The sequence below is a fragment of the Aphelocoma coerulescens genome (assembly GCF_041296385.1).
Source record: "Aphelocoma coerulescens isolate FSJ_1873_10779 chromosome W unlocalized genomic scaffold, UR_Acoe_1.0 ChrW_unloc_scaf_1, whole genome shotgun sequence".
Taxonomy (NCBI): domain Eukaryota; kingdom Metazoa; phylum Chordata; class Aves; order Passeriformes; family Corvidae; genus Aphelocoma; species Aphelocoma coerulescens.
The window spans coordinates 19,654,333-19,675,105 of record NW_027184080.1 but is presented as its reverse complement, the minus strand read 5'-3'; the positions used below and the strand labels follow the sequence as shown (position 1 = coordinate 19,675,105).

The window sequence follows — 20,773 nt, the reverse complement described above, 5'->3', positions numbered from 1 at the left end:
CACCTTGTCCCTCGGTAGCTTGTGCAACTCGTCGTGTGGGGCTCCATACTGCAGCTTTCCACTTCCTGTTAGTGCCTACAATTCGACAGGAACCATCAGTGAAGAGGGCATAACGTCTTTCAGTCTCCGGTAGCTCATTATATGGTGGGGCTTCCTCAGCACGAGTCACTTGCTCTTCCTCTTCTTCAGAAGATAATCCAAAAGTCTCACCTTCTGGCCAGTTTGTTATAATTTCCAGAATCCCAGGGCGATTCGGGTTTCCAATACGGGCACGCTGTGTGATGAGAGCAATCCATTTGCTCCATGTGGTGTCGGTGGCGTGATGCGTGGAAGGAACCTTTCACTTGAACATCCACCCCAGCACTGGTAGTCGGGGTGCCAGGAGGAGTTGTGCCTCTGTGCCGATTACCTCTGAGGCAGCTTGGACTCCTTCATAGGCAGCCAAGATTTCCTTCTCTGTGGGAGTGTAGTTGGCTTCAGATCCTCTGTAGCTTCGGCTCCAGAATCCCAGTGGTCGGCCCCAAGTCTCACCAGGCACCTTCTGCCAGAGGCTCCAGGACAGACCATGGCTCCCGGCTGCAGAATAGAGCACGTTCTTCACCTCTGGTCCTGTCCTGACTGGGCCAAGGGCTACCGCATGAGTGATTTCCTGTTTGATCTGGGCGAAGGCTTGCTGCTGTTCAGGGCCCCAGTGGAAATCGATCTTCTTGCGGGTAACCAGGTAGAGAGGGCTCACAATCTGGCTGTACTCAGGAATGTGCATTCTCCAAAAACCTATGGCGCCTAGGAAAGCTTGTGTTTCCTTCTTGCTGGTCGGTGGAGACATCGCAGTGATCTTGTTGACGACCTCAGTGGGAATCTGACGTCGTCCATCTTGCCACTTTACTCCCAGGAACTGGATCTCTTGGGCAGGTCCCTTGACTTTGCTCCTTTTGATGGCAAAGCCAGCTTCCAGGAGAATCTGGATGATTTTCTCTCCTTTCTCAAATACTTCCTTTGCTGTGTTTCCCCACACGATGATGTCGTCGATGTATTGCAGATGTTCTGGGGCCTCACCCTTTTCCAGTGCAGTCTGGATCAGTCCATGGCAAATGGTGGGACTGTGCTTCCACCCCTGGGGCAGTCGGTTCCAGGTGTATTGCATACCCCTCCAAGTGAAAGCAAACTGGGGCCTGCATTCTGCTGCCAAAGGAATGGAGAAGAAGGCGTTAGCAATGTCAATAGTGGAGTACCACTTTGCTGCTTTGGACTCCAGCTCGTACTGAAGTTCCAACATGTCCGGCACAGCAGCACTCAATGGTGGTGTGACCTCATTCAGGCCACGGTAATCCACCGTCAGTCTCCATTCTCCGTTGGACTTACGCACTGGCCATATAGGGCTGTTGAAAGGTGAATGGGCCTTGCTGACCACCCCTTGGCTCTCCAGTTTACGAATCATCTCATGGACGGGAACCACAGAGTCTCTGTCGGTGCGGTATTGCCGACGGTGTACTGTTGCTGTGGTGATTGGTACCTGTTGTTCTTCAACTCTTAGCAGTCCCACGGCAGACGGGTCATCTGAGAGGCCAGGCAATGTACTCAGTTGTCTGATATCTTCTGTCTCCACAGCAGCTATCCCAAAAGCCCAATGATGTCCTTTTGGGTCCTTGAAATATCCATTTCTGAGATAGTCTATGCCGAGAATGCACGGGGCCTCCGGGCCAGTCACGATGGGGTGTTTCTGCCACTCGTTCCCAGTTAAACTCACTTCAGCTTCCAGTACAGTCAGCTGCTGGGATCCTCCTGTCACCCCACAAATGGAAATGGGTTCTGCTCCCACATACCTTGATGGCATCAGAGTACATTGAGCGCCTGTGTCAACCAAAGCCGTGTATTTTTGTGGGTCAGCTGTGCCAGGCCATCGGACCCACACAGTCCAAAAGACCCGATTATCCCTTTGCTCTACCTGGCTAGAGGCAGGGCCCCTCTATTCCTGGTTCTGGTGCATGTTGCTCCCTTCCGGTGAGTATGTTCCTGAGGTCCCTTCAAGAGGATCAGTCATACTATCATTCTGGTATCGTCTGGAGTTCTGTGTGCGAGAGACCGGAGCAATGTTGACTCTAGATGCGCTTCTTGTGGTAGTTGTCCCTCTTTTTAGTTCACGTACCCTGGCTGCTAAGGAGGAGGTGGGTTTTCCATGCCACTTACTCATGTCTTCTCCATGTTCCTGAAGGAAAAACCAGAGATTACCTCGTGGGGTGTATCCTCTCTCGCTGGTTGGGGGACGCCGGCTCCTAATGGCAGAGACTCTTGTTGGTTCTGGTGAGATCTGGTAAATCTCTTCCTTAAGTTCCTTTTTCAATTTCTGATGGCCTTCTTCAATCAAACTCCGGACTTGCTCAGCCAAAAGACTTGTTTCCACAGATGAGACATGGGTGCGAAACGGGGCTGTGACGGTGTCCTCGTAAATCCTCAGTTTGTTCACCAAGACTCCCACCCTGTCCTCGCCTTCCCTCCATTGCAGCGTTGCCAGGTAACGGGAGTATATCTCTGGTCCAAGGCGTGCGAACCTCAACCACATCTGTGACGTGCACTGGACACCATCTGGGCTCTTAGGAAATCTTTCGTCTTCTGAGAAAATGATCTCCAGCACAGCCAATTCCCTCAGGCACCGGATACCTTGTTCCATTGTGCTCCATTTCCCTTGGTGCACCTGGAGGTCTTCTTTACAAAGGTACCTGTCCCTGACACTTGTAAGCAGTCGCCGCCAGAGGCTGAGAGTTTCTTGGGTTCTCCCGATCCCCTGGTCAATGACCACATCCCGGGACAGAGATCCCAGCTGCCTGGCCTCACTTCCGTCCAGAATGGTGTCATTGGCTGCGGCGTCCCAAATGCGGAGCAGCCAGGTCAGGATGGACTCGTTCGTCTGGCGCGTGAATTCCCTCCGCAGGTCACGCAGCTCACCCAGGGATAGTGACCGAGTGATGATCTCTGGCTCTGCCTCTTCTGCTGGATGTGAAGGTCCTGCTGCATCCTCATCAGTCACTATGTGGACTGACTTGCTTTTTGATTTCTTCTTCTGCACGGGGGCAACTGCAATCGGTTTGGGCTGTTCTGGTTCAGTGGTGGTTTGCATGGGGACGCTGACAGTGCTTTTGGTTCCTTTCTCCTCTGAGTCAGTCTGCGTAGTCATGGACGCTGTTGCTTTGCATTTGGCTCCTTTCTCCTCTGTGTCAGTCTGCGTAGAGATGGACGCTGTTGCTTTGCGTTTGGTTTCTTTCTCCTCTGTGTCAGTCTGCGTAGAGATGGATGCGGTTGCTTTGCGTTTGGTTTCTTTCTCCTCTGTGACAGTCTGCGTAGAGATGGATGCGGTTGCTTTGCGTTTTCTTCCTCTCTCCTTTGTGACAGTCTGTGTAGAGATGGATGCGGTTGCTTTGCTTTTGGTTCCTTTCTGTGTGGCAGTCTGTGTAGACATGGTATTTGCTGCTTTGCTCCTTTTTACCTCCTCCTCAAGCAGACGTTGCACCACACTAAGTAGCGTTCTGTTTCTAAGCATGGTGTACACAATGCAGGCCATAGAGAAAAAAGAGAATAGAGCTGACAAGAAGATTATACCATCCTTAACATCCAGAGGGAACTCAATATTTTCAAAAACTGCTGTGCCTGGCCTGAAAGGCTGGAAGAAACCACTCTCTACTCCTCCCACCAGGGGCTGGGTGCGATTGTTGAAGAGATCCCAGACATAGGAGCCCAGACTCGGACAGCCAAACAAAATTGAGTATATATTCCGAATGGTATTCATCGCCTCGCAGGTTATTATGCTATAGACATAATAAACGAATAAAGCAATTCTCATACCATTCCCTGGTTTTAACAGGAGTAACACAACAGGTAGGTAGTTCCCCATGTGAGGAAAAATATAGAGAGCAAGATACAGAACCCATGCAGACAAGCTGAGCACCATGGTGAATAGGTTTCTGTTAATACAAGATTGTAATTCTGACTGTCTCTCAGGGCAGGCCCCACATTGGGCGCCAAATTATGTACTAGTTTGAAAACAAACCAGTGAGAGGCACCAAGTCAGAATAACAATTTAATGGAAATTAAAGAAAAGGAACAGAAAGTAAAAGAAAACACTGAGAGAGTCAAGATACAACCTGAGTCCCTGTTAATCAGGGTAGTGGTAGCAGTCTGGTGGAATGGTGGCTGCAGTCCTCTGAAGTGGTGATCCTGTAGTAGAAGGGGTCTGCTCTTCCTCAGAAAGTCCAGTGGTGGCTGTGTAGCTCCTATCCTCTGGAAATCCAGTGGAGCCAGTGTCTTTCGTGCTCAGAGTCCCAGTTATATCCACGATGGGATGCTTGGTTCCTCCCTCTGGGTGGAGCATCTCACAATGGAGTAATGAGTCATGAGGCCAAGTGTTGATTAGGCTCGTTAACAGAAGATAGTCTGGAGGGAGTTATTTCTGAGTCATGCAGCAGGACAATGATGGGCCATTAACAGAAAGATAGTCTGGGGGGAGGAGGTAAGGAAACACTGCCCCACCTGATTTCAACAGCTCATGAGGATGGTAATAGAATACACCTCAACCCAGGACAAAAGCATTATTAGTTCTTGTTGCATCAGCAAAGAGTTCTACTTTTTGTCTAGAATAGAGTATGCATCATGTTAAGAGATTCCTCATGGTGATGGTCTGTCTATAAATGATTATTACAAATGTATTGGAAAGTGTTGGGAATTAGCTGGAGACCTCAAAATTCAAACATCCCTTGTACTTCAGCTACAGTAAAGTAGAAGAAAAGCTGTTAGAATTGTAACAAGTTATATTTTGGATGCAGTTTGGATTTCCATATGTCTCATTATGTAAAGAAGCAAACTCTTAGTGGATGACTCCTTAACAGCCTTGCAAAGATAGAATTTCCATTGAGTTTCATTATTTTGAAGCATGAGTTATGTCTATGTACTTTGTACTTAAAAAGAACCTGGATAAGTTTAGAAGCTGAAAGATTAATTTTTTTTCCTTTCACCTTAAAGGTGGCCTTGGAGGTTTGACAGGCCTGAGTAGCCTGGGCTTAAATGCATCAAACTTCTCAGAGTTGCAAAGTCAGATGCAACGACAACTTATGTCCAACCCAGAAATGATGGTTCGGATAATGGAAAATCCATTTGTTCAGAGCATGCTTTCAAATCCTGACCTGATGAGACAGTTAATTATGGCTAACCCTCAAATGCAGCAACTGGTACAGAGAAATCCAGAAATCAGTCACATGCTGAATAACCCAGATATAATGAGACAGGTATGTAGAAAGAGCTTTCATGACCTTTGATTATATTGTAACTGGGAACAAAAGAGCAAGAATTGGACATGCTTATATGAGTGCTGAAATATTATTGAGGAATTTAGGCTTGTTTGACAATCTGTAAAAGGTCACTATAGGAAATGGATGCTTTATTTCTAGCTGCTGATGTCTGAAATAAGATACTTTTTAAAAAGCATAGTTTTGAAAGATGCTGAAGACTGTATAATCATATATTGAGTTTAGAGTTGAATGCCATTTGAAATCTCCTGTTGTCTAGTCAACAGTGAGTTTACTATAAATTAATAATTCTCCAAAATACTGCTTATTTCCAGTTTATGTAACTGTGAGTACTTTTGATTACTTCTAAATTATGTTATGTAAGGTTATGTGACAAGGCATCAAGAAACAAGTGGAGGCTTTGGAAAATTTAGGTATTTATTTTTCAAGTTTGTGCCGGTTTGGACAAATTTGGAGGAAAATATCCTCTGATAGAAGGTAGGTCACAACCAGGTTCGGGAAAAAAGAAATTTTCCTCGGAGGAAAGTGAAAGAGATAAAAACTATTTATTTAACAAACACACAAGAAAAGGATAATAATGCTAAATAATAAAACCTCTCGCTGTGGAGAGAAACCTGAGAAAATTTCAGAGTCCTTCTTGTAGATGTGGTCTCTCTCCTCCTCCTCGGAGCTGGGTCATGGGCCCACCTCCAGGGCCTCGCTGGAAAATTCTCCCGATGTGTTCTGATGTTGAAACAGTCCAGAAGAGAAGAAGGGAAAAAATCCTGAAGTCCCAGGAAAACAAAGTTCAACTCTTCGTCTCCCTCCGGTGAAAAGGAGCTGAAAACTGGCTGAAAAGCAAGAAGGGTGCTTCCTCTGCTCTTGCTGCTGTTAGAAGCAGAGGAGTGTGTACCTGTGTCCTTGAACAACTGTTTTGAAAAGTTTGCTTGGTTTTTTTTCCTCTCCCCCCTCTCAGGCTCAGTTTAAAGGCACAGAAAGGCACAAAGTTAATTTCTGGGCATAGAGCAGCGATAGGGGATACACATCATAAAGTCACCCCAAGACAACGTTTTAAGATGCATGCTGTATTGATGTTAGAAATGGAAGAAATGTGTTGAAAAGAGCCAAGAAAGAACAGGATGGTACATTCAAGGATTTTTTCTTCTGTTTAGTCAATGCTTTCTGATTCAGCTAGCATACTGACAGTTGTGGCATAAAGTTGTGTAAATACAAAATTCTATAGACTCCCCTCCCACTAAGATGATGTCTTGTTTTGGCTCTAATCCTAATTTCAAATGGAGTTAGACATTAATAACTGAGCTACTGTTAAATGCTGTTGTTTTCACTTAAGAATGGATTTTTTAATTAATGCAAATTACATGTTCTATTTCATTAGACACTAGAACTTGCTAGAAACCCTGCAATGATGCAGGAAATGATGCGAAACCAAGATCGAGCCTTGAGCAACCTTGAAAGTATACCAGGTGGCTACAATGCCTTGCGACGTATGTACACAGATATTCAGGAGCCAATATTGAGTGCAGCTCAGGAACAGGTGAGAAATGATTATAGGGGCCACTGAAAGTAAGTGGGTTTTAGTTGTTTGTTGGGGGGCTTTTTGTTTGGTTTTGTGTGGTTTTGTGGTTTTTTTTGAGGTTTTTTTTTCAAAAATGAAAGAAATAATGTAACTTTTCAAATGTGTACTTGACAAAACAATTTCTTGAAGCTTGAAGTCAATGTGTGGTTTGTTCCTATGCTCTTTTAAACTTGAAGGGATAAAGACTATTATGCGAGTTTGCTAAACTATTTTAATGTTACTAAATTTTTGTTATATATATTCTAAATTTATGTTTAATTCTTGAATTTATAAAATTACTGAGGTCCAGGAAAAATTAAGAGTGTGTTCAGTAACTTGGAACCTAAGGTGGGAAGAAAAAAGGCTTTGAAATTTTTCCAAGTTGGAAACCACTGTGCAAGATATAATCTTAGTTTGATCAAAGTACTAGTGTAGTAACAAATGCTGAATTTAAAATGAGGTATGATTAACTTTTTTTTCCTTGTTGGAGGTAATATCTCTTTCAACATTGGTATCTTTTCAGAATATTTACAATGGCTTATTTTAGGATGGTGATTATAATTGATTAAGAGCCATCAACATTTATCTTTATGTGTAATATTGGAAAGGTAACTTGATGATTCTAGCAGACTTAAAAATAGTTGACTAATAGATGATATGTGTTTGTTTCTCCTTCTGTAGTTTGGAGGTAACCCATTTGCTTCCTTAGTAAGCAATGAATCATCAGGAGGGGACAGTCAGCCATCTCGTACAGAAAATAGAGATCCTTTACCAAATCCCTGGGCTCCTCAGTCCAGCTCTCAGAATTCCACAAGTACCAGCATCAGTGGTGAGAGCAGTGGCAGTAATAATGTTGGAAATAGCACCTCTGCTAGTACGGGACAGAGCTCAACTATACCAAATTTGGGACCTGGACTAGGAGGTGTGTCTGTTAACGCAGTTGTATATATTTGCAAATATTCAGGAGTTTGGTGAAATGATTCTGTTATTAGAAAGAGATGTTTTAATTAAAAGTTTGTATTGCTGTTTATTTCCATAGAACAATTGACTAGTATTAAAGTCCTCTGTGGAAAAACATGAAAAATAAACCAAGAGTGCTAACAATACTTGTGTACTGCCTTAAAATAACAGAAGTAGCGAATCTGTACATGAATGATAATAATTTTTCTGTTTGGAGACAAACAGGAAGACAGTTAATAATGTTGATACTTAGCCTGACTGCTTGTTGTATATGACCTCTGGCTTAATTTGTTTCTAGGGCAGACGCATCTGTGTAAGCAGAACCATGTTGAGATGTATTTAAGGAGCTAAAGCTCATTTAATAAAAAACAAACCAACAAAACCACACAATTGTATCCCAGTTCTAGGCAGTCTAATTAATTTGATTATAGTCAGGATTTTTACTAAAGTGACCTTTTACTTTTTTTTTTTTTTTTTAAGTTGGTATGTTCAACACTCCAGGAATGCAGAGCTTGTTCCAACAGATAACAGAAAATCCACAACTTATGCAAAATATGTTGTCTGCACCCTATATGAGAAGCATGATGCAGTCATTGAGCCAGAATCCTGATCTTGCAGTACAGGTAAATGCTTTTGGTGTAGCAATGAGTTGTGTGCACTGAAGTGACAAAAGGAGTTGAATTTATGATACAGTTATATTTTCAATGCAGAATAACTGTGCCAACTTCTCAACAATAACCTGTTTGTTGCAAAGGGTCCAGTTTTTAAATTATGTTAATGTCTGACTGTACTAGTTTGAAAACAAACCAGTGGGAGGCACCAAGTCAGAATAACAATTTAATGGGGAAAATCAAAGAAAAGGAAGAAAAAAAAAAAGAAAGACTGAAAGAAAACACTGGTTCAAACTGACAGAGTCAAGATACAACCTGAGTCCCTGTTAGGCAGGGCGGTGGTTGCAGTCCTCTGAAGCGGTGATCCTGTAGAATAAAAAAAGGTCTGCTCTTCCTCAGAAGGTCTGGTGGTGGCTCTGTAGGTCCTGTCCTCTGGAGATCCAGTGGAAAGAGTGTCTCTGGTGCTCAGTCTCAGATTATATCCACGATGGGATGCTTGGTTCCTCCCTCTGGGTGGAGCATCTCACAATGGGGTAATGAATCATGAGGCCAAGTGTTGATTAGGCTCATTAACAGAAGATAGTCCGGAGGGAGTTATCTCTGAGTCATGCAGCAGGACAATGATGGGCCATTAACAGCAAGATAGTCTGGGGGGAGGAGGCAAGGAAACACTGCCCCACCTGATTTCCACAGCTCATGAGGATGGTAATAGAATACACCTCAACCCAGGACACTGACTTATTGAAATTATTACCTAGTTACCTTTAGCAGTCTGTTGCACTAAGTTTCTTCAATTTGTGGTTGGACATCATTGGCATTTTCTTGTAACAATTTGTGTTTGTGTATGTTTCATACAGCTCTATAATTTTGTGGCCTAGCATAAGAACCAGTTAAACAAAAATACTTTGATTATAAATCAAATAGATCTGCTAGTAAATAAATACCCACCTTAATTTGGGAGGACAGAAGTGGAGGGGAAGGATTTGGTGCCATATTTAGCTGTTATTCTGGTTTTGATTTCTCACCTGTGATCCTTGCTTGCAATAAAAGTGCTGATACTGTTGTTTTATGAATGGTATTGTAGAAGTGCTTTTCAATTTTACTTACAGCAATAATATCCAAAGTCAAATCTTGAATGGAGATAATATTATTTTGTATAATAAACAGTTAATTGGAAATATCCCAGGCTTTTTGCAAACAATATATACAGGGAAACCATCAAATCAGTAGTGGAGGTTGACTAGAAAAGGCTTTTCTTGTTACATAAGGTAGGTTGCTTTGGTGAGGAACTGGCAAGGATTCACTTCAGAAGTTTAATGTCACCACCTCCCCACTCCCACAAAAACCCCACAACAAGAACCACACCCAAAAAATAAAATAAAAAAGAACACAAAAAAAAACAAAGAAAAAAAACGAACAGCAAAAAACCAATTCCACATCACCAGTTATTTCAGTCAATTCTCAGGGTGGTGGTTCACTGTTTCAGAACAAGTTTTGGTCAAAGGAGAAGTGGGAGATAATCTCAGAGTAATTATCATGGACTCTTGTTATCTGATTCATAAATGGTAAATAGTTGTCTTAAAATCCATTCTAGTATTTACTTTTTCATCTACTGCTTGATCCATGATATCAAATATTTTTGGCCCATAGATGATGTTGAATAATCCTTTATTTGCTGGAAATTCTCACCTTCAGGAGCAAATGAGACAACAGCTTCCTACTTTCCTTCAACAAGTAAGATGAGATACTAAGTGTTGTTAATAAATGTCTGAAATTTAGTGAGCAATTTTTGCAATAAACTGCTGCCTTCTCTTGATTGCACTTAAAACTACATTCTGTTATGTGTATTCTCATTAGCTTCAGACAATGAGTTGCATTATCCCTTGATAATTAAATGCTTGATTTATCTCTCCATCCCTTTCAAAAGTTAAATCTGGCTTTTAGTGATTTTTTTTTGTCTGTGACTAGCACAACTGCTTTGATTTGCTCTTGTGCCTTTGCTTAGAAGTAATGACTTGTTCTTACTGCACACCAGCCAGAGAGAACCTGTTTCCTACATGACTTCTTTGGCAAAATAAAGAAAAAATATTATTACTCTTCCTACTACTAAGATAAGTTTTAACAGTACTTTTCTCATGCCTCCTCCGCCCTGCCCTGATTATTTGGGATAAAGAGATTTTACAGCATGCCTTGAAAGATGCAAGTCACAAGCTAATTCAAAGAAGTGGAATGGGTTCTGAAGATGTTTGCCTATAAAGATTACCTTACCACCAACTTTCCCTCTTACACCATTGTGGTTGCAGCCCTGGTATTTGCTTTATGTCAACTGTCACAGTGTATACGAGGACCGTGTCCTTTAAATAGGACTAAGCAAAATTATTAGGAATTAAAAATTTAATCCAGTGTATGAGTTCCATCATTAGGCACTCTTTACAATTCAAAGTAAATGTGTATTGCCAGGATCTCATTGCATGTAGGCAGTGTTATGAGTAAAATAAATAACATGAATTTCATGCCATTGATGATCGTCTAATTCTTCAGTCTACCTAGATCCCTCTGCAAGGCCTCCTGTCCCTCAAGAGAGTTACCAGCACCTCCCAATTTGGTATCACCAGCACACTTGCTAATGGTGCATTCAACTCCTGCATCCAGATAATTGATAAATATATTGAACAGAACTGGGCTTAGAATTGAGCTCTGAGGAACACTGTGCCTGATTGCCAGCCAGATGTAGCCCCGTTCACTACAACCTCTTGAGCCCTAACGTTTTTCCAGTTCTTCACCCAGCGCACCATGAACCTGCTCATACCCCAGTTGGACAACCTGTCCAGAGGGGTGCTGTGAGGGGCAGTATCAAAAGCCTTCCTAAAATCCAGAAAAACTACATCTACCACCTTCCCTTCATCTACTAGGTGCATGTCCTTAACATTGAAAAATGAGGGGTCTTGAATAATATGTTTGCTAGTATGTTTTGGAGAGTAGATATTGATGGCACTACAGATAGGAACACATGCACAAATTATCATGATCAAAGCGCTTTCTGTATTAGGTAACTACTGTCTTGGTTTAAGACAAGTTTTAACCAATCCCTTTCCATTAATAAGGAGAAACGAATATGAGTAGTGTCAGGAAAATTAATCCACAAACACCAGAGGTTTATGTCTAAAAAGGAGACAGAGGAGTCCTGTAACTTTATTCAAATAAAGGGAGAGGCCATGGGGCATTTCCCATGGGGTCTCTCGAGTTGTTGGAGGATGCAGCCTCCTTTTTATCCTAATTTTCCCGGCTGCATTTCCCTCTCTCTTTCCCCATTGGCTGAGGTACTTGAGAGGTACAGGCTTCCTGAACTGCCTAATACAGACCCCCTTCTAATGTGTACCACTCCCCCTTCTTTTTCTTCCTTGTGTCTCTGTTCTTTTTCTCTAAGTCCAGGGATTTAGCATGGCCTTGAGTGAGTAACAGTCTGTGTCAATTAGTGGAATTCATGGATCCTCCCATTGCTTCTTTCACCTCTCAGTATCTGGCTTTATCTACCAGCAGGCCCACAGTTTGTAAAGACACCTCCTTCTCATTCCTTTCAGTAGATATAAGTGAAAAAATAACAGTTTATTAACAGGCATAAAATAATAGTAAATAATCACTAGATACAAAATTTCTAAATCTCATTAACTCCCCGCGAACAAAGAGAAACAAAATGGCAGTACCCCCCCCCCCCCCCCCCGAAGATTGCGGTCCCCACAGCTGACTATGTGGCTCAAAAGACAAAGGGAAAATGGCAGACAAACCCTCCCCCCAAGATGGCGCCCTCCGCAGGCGACCGCGTGGTCTGAAAGACAAGAGGGAAATGGCGGACAAACCCTCCTGGGAAGGAAGGAGCTTACGAAGCAGTTCTAGTGGCAGATGAGAATTGCTGGTGTGTGAGAGGTCAGTGCTGCTGCTCGCTGCTTCCTCCTGCCATCCACTGGACTCTGCCGGTGTTGGTGCTGCTGCCTTGGATCCTTGCTCCAATGGGGGAGGGGAAAACCTGAACACCAATGAGCGGTGGCTCAACCCCGGACCGGCTCAGTCTTCACACTGCCGACAGGTGGTGTAAAATTCACTCTGAAACAGTTTCTGATTGCGAAATGTAGCTTCTTAAGTTGCTACTGTTGCAAGCCCCTCCGGAGGGGAGCCTCCGCCCGCGCTGCCTCAGCTCTCCCAGCAAGAGCAACAGGGAAAGGCAAAAGGCAAGAGAGAAACAAAAAAACCCCCATGAAGCAGAGCCTCTGCCTTGAGCAAATGCCATAATGCAAAAGAGGGTCTGCTTGGGTGACTTTTTAAAGGGACCCTGGCAACCCCCCAGCCCCTGAGGTTCTGTTTCCGGCTTCGGCGCTGGGTCTTAAAGAGACAGTAACAATTTTGAGCACCGATAGATATGAAATACAATAACATTTTGAGTTACCCAGGACAACCACTTAGTCAGGTTTCACTGTATTCAGTCCTGTTTTTTACCAGTATTATTATATAGGAGACTAATTTAGAATAATGTTGAATTAATATACTCCTACGGCTTTGAAAGATGATAAAGTCTACCAGAAGAAGTAATGAAAAATACTTTTCTTTATGTTCTCCTTATTTAAAAGAAGTCTATAGAGCTCATTGGTCATCTATCAAAATTTTCTCAAAAATAAACAATCTGATGGATTTAATGTAAACATTTAAATACAAAGTTGAAAATCAGCAAGTTCTGAAAGGATATCAGATCCTATAAAACATCACGTGATAAAGGTCAACTTTGAATACCTGTAAATTATTCATTATGAGTTTCTCTTCTGTTTTTAGATGCAGAATCCAGACACATTATCAGCTATGTCAAATCCTAGAGCAATGCAGGCTTTGCTACAGATTCAGCAGGGCTTGCAGACACTAGCAATGGAAGCACCAGGACTTATACCAGGGTAAGAATTGGTCATACAAATTTATACAAGAACTTTTCTCTTGTGTTTTGGACTTTTTCAGCTTTTGTCTTTCTTTTTAACACATTAAGGTTTATCCAGTTTTTACAGACTTCCTCTTGCATTTTTTAGTTTCACTCAACTTGTTTTAGAATCTGTCACACTTTTGTCTTCAACACACTTTTAAGCAATGGTCTATGGTCTTGTTTTAATGCTTTACTTGTCATCCATTTTTTATCTGACAGATTTTTTGCTCAGTAATTACATCTCATGGGAAAAGATTATAACTAAGCCATTTTCTACATTAGTGATGTATTTCTCTGTCATTTGTGCAGATTCAATCCTGTTTTAGGTGGATTGGGAAGCACTGGAGCTCCTACAGGGTCCACTGTACCTAGTTCAATTCCCAGTGAAAATACAACTCCAGTATCAGGGGCCACTGAACCTGGTCACCAGCAGTTTGTCCAACAAATGTTGCAGGCACTTGCTGGCACAAATGCTCAGGTAAAGTAGATCACTGTATTCTAGTGTGCGTGTGGTTGGTAGTTTTTTTGTTTGGGTTTTTAAAAATATCCAGACACATAGAGAGCACCACCACCCCCCACCCACCCCCACACACATCCCCTTCCCCACTGTAAACCAACAGAATGCTTCTGGTCAATGGAGAGCAGAGGAAGATTAAAAGTGATGTTCTAGATGTGCAAATAAATACTGGGAAAGCATCACATTTGAGTAAGTGTCCTCTGAATGGTTGATTGGCGGGTACACCTATCTTCATACCCTTGAGTTTCTGAAATGCCTGGAAAGAAGGAGATTAAGGTGTTAAAGGGAGGACTGGTTCCCTGGCAAGTGAAATGTGATCTCAGACAAGAAAAGAACTTAAGCATACTGAACATCATTGTCTCTACATCTGTGTTGCTGGTTGTAGCTCAGGTGTTTTGGGGCCTGGATTTGTAGCATGCTTCCCTGACATCCTGCAGTTCCAGATTGCACAATATACATTGTGTTAACATGCCAAGTGAGATTTAGGCTTTCTGGAAAGCTCCAGAAGTCAAGCAAAGGTGGCAGCTTTGTGAAACAGCACCATTACATTTTGGTACATATCCAGTGTAATGGCAGACTGCTGGTAAAAGGGACAGTCCTGTTCTTACCTCCTCTGTTGCCACAGAATAAAGCACTTCAGCTTGCTGATCTGACAGAAAAATTTTATGTAACCATGAGAAAGTGGTGGCAAGCATAGCTATAGGAAGCCATGTTCTCATAGATATTTTTATCCTGCTAGATCTTATGCTACCAATTCAGTATTCTGTTTGGTTTTTCTGGGGGAGGGAGGAAGCAGATGGGGGTGAGAGGAATATTTACATTTCAGCCAGTATGTTTGCATTTTATTAGTTTGGAATTATATGCAGTTTTAAAATACTGCTAGGAATTTCTCAATGGATGAAACTAAGTAGAACAAAAGGAAAATTAGCAGTAGGTGCAAAAATCTTGTGTTGATATGTAAACAGTCTCACTCATTTCAAAAAGTGGCTTCTCAGTATTACTCTGACCTTATATACCTAAAGCATATTATTTTCATATAACTGTTCTGTTTCACAAATGTCTCTGAGGTGAAGATCATGCAACTGAAATTACTGATAATTTTGCTATTACTTTATGAGCAATTTATTTCAGCAAGATCAACTCATGAAGCACAGCTGTCACTTTGCCTTGTGCTGAACTTTTTCTAACTAGAATTTTGGTAAATTTAGTCAACAAATATTTGGAGCATTAAAGAGGTAACTTTTATGTCAAGGAAAAAGAAAGAGCCTACCACATTCACTGTTGCCAACAGTGAAATTCTCAAAATTTTGCTATTCCACATTACTAGATTAGATTAATTAATTTAAAAAAAAATGTCTGCATGCACATCATTAAAAAACTGTTCTTGGGACACGAGATTTAACTGTTCCTTTTTCATTAAACAAACAGCTGCTCTTGTAGTTCAAAAATGTCACATAAGTGAAGATACTCTTAAAATTTGAGGCTAATCTGACTTGTTTGATCAATAATTCAGTAGTGAATGAAATTTGGGGAATTTGAAAAAGATGCATTCAGAAATTAGAACCACAAGAAGTGGCTCCAAACTAGCTATGTTTAAATACTGTAATTTGCCAAATATATATTATGCTTTTATAGCTTGAGATTTTTCTTCTTAGCAGTTACAAAATCCAGAAGTTAGATTTCAGCAACAACTGGAGCAGCTGAGTGCAATGGGCTTTTTGAACCATGAAGCAAACTTACAAGCTCTAATGGCAACAGGAGGAGATATCAGTGCAGCTATTGAAAGGCTCCTTGGTGCTCAGCTTTCATAGCACTGTTTCTTTAACTTGAAAAAATGTAATTTATTTTTGATAACAGTCCTTAAATCTTTAAAACAGTTGCTTTATTTAATTCTGACTCTTGGGTTTGTCTTGTTTTAACCAAGTCATGCATTTTAAGGTCAAGTGCAGTAGTTTTCTTCAAATAGGGAATTGATGCATTTTCAATCAGTTCTTGCGTGCATCACTTTTGTTCTTCATTATTTCTTAATTTTTTGAAACAATATCAGCTTTCACAGTTGATTAAGCAGGTTTTGTCTGACTTGCAACTGTCCAATTTATTTACTACTAAACCATTAGCATTCAGTAGTAATTTATGTAGGATACAAATTAAAAAGGAAAAAATTGAAGGCTATAATGTGTGGGTACCAGTGATGCTTATGGTGATTTTGGTGTGTATTTTTTTGCTAGAAAAATGCTGTAAGATTTATACCACTTTGAATAATCTACCATTTTTGCTTTTAATTGTATGAAGTACAAAGATGACATATACAATGGAGACAGCTAATTTCTATAAATTTACACATTGCAATAGAATGAAATTATAAGTAATCAAAAAAGGCCGGGGATAAAAAAAGTAGTAAGACACGGAGCTTAGTGTATAATCTTCCAGCATATTTGGTAAACATCTCACAAAAAATGCTTGGGCAAGTTAATTTAAAATATATTAGAATTGCTGTTCTAGTTATATCTTCACATCTAGCCACAAAGAAACCTGCACTGTAACATTGTCTCATTGCAACATCGTTACAGATTAACTGTAAATTACCTTTGTGCAAATTAAAGGAGCACTGCCTTGTGCTCTGAAACTGTCTCTAAGGTATTTCATCTTGTTCCATTGAGATTCTAACATGCATTATGATTTGTATTTGGAAATATTACTTTCAGCCATTGTCAGTTAATATTCTAATTACTTTTAATCACCATGTAAAAAAATACTGTATATCTCTTGAGTTTTTATTGGTAGTTCCCCCTTGTGCACAGGTAATAAATGAATTTAAAAGTATTTAAGCATCTTGTTTCAGTGTGTTTGCAACTGGTGATTATCCAGCATTTAAGATGACTGAACTTTTAATTGTTAGCTCTGGGACTATTTACAGACTTCAGGCTAAGATTAACAAACAATACTTGTGAGTATAAAGTGGAAGGCAGAGAGGAAGGGTCATATGATACTGAAGACTATTTAAATAAAGTGAAAGCTGTGAAATAAAGCATTCTGCTGTGTGTTACAGAATAGCACTTGCTTTTTGTTGGTCTTTGGTGTCAGTGTAATTGTGAACATTCTGATTTAATTCTGGTATTGCATTAGACACTTCATCTGAACAATCTTTTGGTACATATATAAAGTCAGTTCGTTCTAAAAACCCATTGCTTGCAAATGGTTTAAACTTACTGGCCTTGACTCAAAATTGTTAATAAGTTAAATGAAACAAATTTATAATGGGATATAAAGAAGGGTGTTGAGTACACTTTCTTTTAGACAAGCCAAGCATGCAGATTTTACAGGGAGTGTGTTATATTCTTCTCTCAGAAGTTTTTGCTGTCCAGTAATCTTGGCTTTTACTTCAGCAGTAAGTAAATAGATAAAATACTGCTGATGCACAGTACTGGGTAAAGTTCAAGAAAATAAATTGGTTGGCAGGCCTCTCTGCCTCTTGATCAAAGTCTCATAGATAAGCAACATGGAATATTAAACAAATAAAGCAATTAAAATAGAATCTCATGGTAATTTGAGTTTTATACAATCAAAGCCTTTAAAAATACTTAAAGTTTGGTAGGAAATTATTATTACTTTTGTTTCCTAGTCAATGATAGTAAACCTGCAAGGCACTAGACCGCCATAGTGCCTTCTGTTTGGGTAGGTATCTTTCACTGCGCTGAGCATGAGGCTGATAGGGAAGTGATAGCAAGTAGTTTCTGTAGAATAATCACTACTTTTTCACAATTACTCTTAGGATCTTCAAAGTAACTAATTTGACTTGACCTTAGAGTATGCCTTCTAGGAACTTTGCTTTAAAAAAGTGAGATATCTAGTCATTCAGAAAGTATATCATTTTAAAAATACAATCCATAACTTGCAAAAAGGCCACTGTCAAATGGAAAGGGCAAAACTGAAGTAGGGAGGGGAGAGACTTTTGCCAAGCTTTACTAAGATACTGAATTTTAACTCCATTGAACATTTTTTTGAGACAAGATTCACTTCACCTATATAAGTAAAACAGAGATGCAATATTTTAAGTCAAATTCTATTAGAATTTAAGAAAAAGTAGAATTTGACCTAAACTGTACAATGAACCATTGAGCTAAGTTTGCTACTTGAGATACAATTAATAATTAATTTAACTATGTAACTACTGTCAGCTAGTAATAACAATTAGTAACTGAGTAGTGGTAAAACACTGAGATATTTAGTATAGGAGAACTTTTGGTTTTGCTGGAGAAGACTTCAATTATCAAAAGTGGCAGTAGGCAGAACAAGGTTTGTAGTGGGGTAAAAATGTATTGTCTTCAACAATAAAAGATACATCACACTTGGTTTAAGGACATAATAGAATCTTTGCACACTCTCAACAGTCTCTAGTCTTTTAGGCACTCACTTTTGAAGATGTCCAATTTCTTTTTGGTTATAAGGGTTTGAAATCTTATATTACTGCTTGGAAAATATGTCATGCAGCTGCTTTTCTATCACTGTAGTTTCATGAATTAGTTTTATTGTGTCTAAAATAATAAGCATAACTTTGCATTTAATAGTGGGTATATTAGAAAAGCTCTTTGCTTGTAAAATGGTATACTGGGAAAATAGGAAGATTTCATTAAAAGCAAAGGTGCCACAAGAGGTTTCCATTGCTCTAATTTGCATAGTAACTAAATTTGCATGGCAAAGTTCAGAATAATAACCTATTCAAACTGTATATAGAGATGATCCTATTCAGGTCTGACTTGTACAATCTTACATAAACTATCTACAGAGTTTTCATGAAGTTAAGCTAAAGAGGCATCTCTTGTTTAACAAGGTGTATTGATTTTACATGGCCTGGTTTTTGGTAGCGGGAGGGGGGCCACAGAGGTGGCTTCTTTGAGACACTACTGGAAGCTTCCACCATGTCTGGCAGAGCCAATCTCTGATGGCTCTGAAGATGGGCATGCTGCTGGCCCAATTAGAGAAGTTGTTAATGCCTCTGTGATGACATATTTAAGAAGAAAATCAAAACAGCGCACATGCAGATTTTTCCAGGGGTGGCGAGCTGCTGCTGCCGGGGCATCCCAGTGCGGCCTGTGGCGATATGCCTAAGTGGCCGCTGTGATCTTGATGTGGCCCGCAGCAAGCCTTGCCTGCCTGGCCACCCCAAGCAAGCCACACCATGGGCAGAAGGGCAGGGGCAGCGGCGGCGGCTTCTCCTTCTCGGCACCCTGCATGAAGAGAGGTGTTAAATAGCACCAGCACCACGGCGGCCACCACCACCCACACAGTGGCAGCGGGGCCCTGTGGCCTGCAGCGGCAACATGATGAGCGATTCCCTGACACGGAACTTAGACGAAATCAACCTCTCGGCTCTGCGGGATGCTGCAAGTATCTTTGAATTAGTAGAACTTGTTGGCAATGGTACCTACAGGCAGCAGGTTTTCTTTTAGATAGAGAAGAGGAAGAAGCGAGGACATGTAAGAGAGAACAACATGGCGGCACCAAGATCAGTGGAGAAGGAGGGGGAGGAGGTGCTCTAAATTTCTCTGCAAGCTGTGGTAAGAACCATTATAAAACAAACTGTCCCCCTGTAATCCATGAAGTCTACGGAGAATGCAGAGATCCACTTGCAGTCTGTGAGAAAAGTGCTCACACCAGAGTGAGTGGATGCCAGAGGAAACTGTGATCCAGTGGGAGACCCAAATAGAGAGAGAGGGCCCTTGCTTCCAGAGATAAAGAAAGCCCTTCCTTCCAAACTAGAGCAGCCTATCCTTAAAAGACTGCACCCCGTGGATGAGTGACCCATTCCACACCAGTTTTGGGAACACTGTTTTGCCTGTGGGAGGGACTCACAACATAGCAGAAGAAAAACTCCTCTCCCTGAGCGAACTGAGAAAGATCTCGAGTGACAAACTGACCAAAACCCCCCATGCCCTGTCTCCCTGCACTGTCAGTAGGAAAGAGGGAGGGGCTGGGGGGGAAAAAGTGTTTTAAAGGCTTGTTTTACTTCTCATTATCCTCCTCTGACTCTTAATAATAAATTTACTTTATACCTTTAAATTTGAACCTGCTTTGCCCTTAGAGTGTTTTCTCTCAGTCCTCATCTCAATTCATGAGCCCTTTGGTAATTTTTTTTTCTGAGCGAATGGCTTTCGTAGGTGCCTGGCGTTTGGCCAGTGTCGAACCACGAGAAAAGGACTTAAAACATTTTGGCAATTGAAATGAGAATTTTAGCCTTAAATTTTGTGAGTTATGTAACTGACTATATTCAGAATTTGCAGATCACAGAAAGGTTGAAATATGTATTTGAAGTTGCTTGATCTTAGCTTTAAAGCAGCTGTCTGAAAACCTATCCATAAGCATATATTGGACTGGGTATAGGCTGAGATGGAAGAGTAAAGAAGGCCAGGAAAGGGAAGTAAAGAAGGTCTAACTATGAAAAGAATGAGAATGAGTTCGTTTTACAGTATTGGTATTTTTGTGTGGTTTTGTTTGTTTGTTTTAGAGAAGGAAATATCCATTAGTCTTGTACTGGCTGATTTGCTCTCTGCTGCATTTCATCAATGGGTATGCTTTACATGTGAAAGATGCTAATTCAAAGTCTATATCACAGAATCACAGAATGGTTAAGGTTGGAAGAGACCACCAGTGGGTTCATCTGGTCCAACCTCCCTGCTCAAGCAGGGTCTTCCTAGAGCACGTTGCACAGGATTGCATCCAGATGGTTCTTGAATATCTCTAGTGAGGGAGACTCCACAACCTCTCTGAGCAATCTGTTCCAGTGCTCGGTCATCTGCACAGTTAAGAAGTTCTTCCTCATATTTAGATGGAACTTCCTGTGCATCAGTTTCTGCTCATTGCATCTTGTTCTATTGC

At 41.0% G+C, this 20,773-nt stretch overlaps 1 protein-coding gene across 3 annotated transcripts in view; it reads left to right on the top strand.

The window, feature by feature from the left end:
• The window catches only part of LOC138102688 (ubiquilin-1-like), an 85,109-nt gene that overhangs the window by 37,565 nt on the left and 26,771 nt on the right, over window positions 1-20,773 (top strand). The window contains exons 4-11 of one of the 3 annotated variants that reach the window (XM_069000408.1): window positions 5,011-5,273; window positions 6,670-6,828; window positions 7,531-7,771; window positions 8,290-8,432; window positions 10,071-10,154; window positions 13,242-13,357; window positions 13,690-13,858; window positions 15,553-16,720. In XM_069000408.1, the coding sequence (XP_068856509.1) occupies window positions 5,011-5,273; window positions 6,670-6,828; window positions 7,531-7,771; window positions 8,290-8,432; window positions 10,071-10,154; window positions 13,242-13,357; window positions 13,690-13,858; window positions 15,553-15,708 (1,331 nt within the window). In that variant the 3' untranslated portion in view covers window positions 15,709-16,720. Of the gene's footprint in view, window positions 1-5,010; window positions 5,274-6,669; window positions 6,829-7,530; window positions 7,772-8,289; window positions 8,433-10,070; window positions 10,155-13,241; window positions 13,358-13,689; window positions 13,859-15,552; window positions 16,721-20,773 lie in introns of those variants that run through there. The other 2 variants (XM_069000406.1, XM_069000407.1) reach the window with 2 other exon arrangements.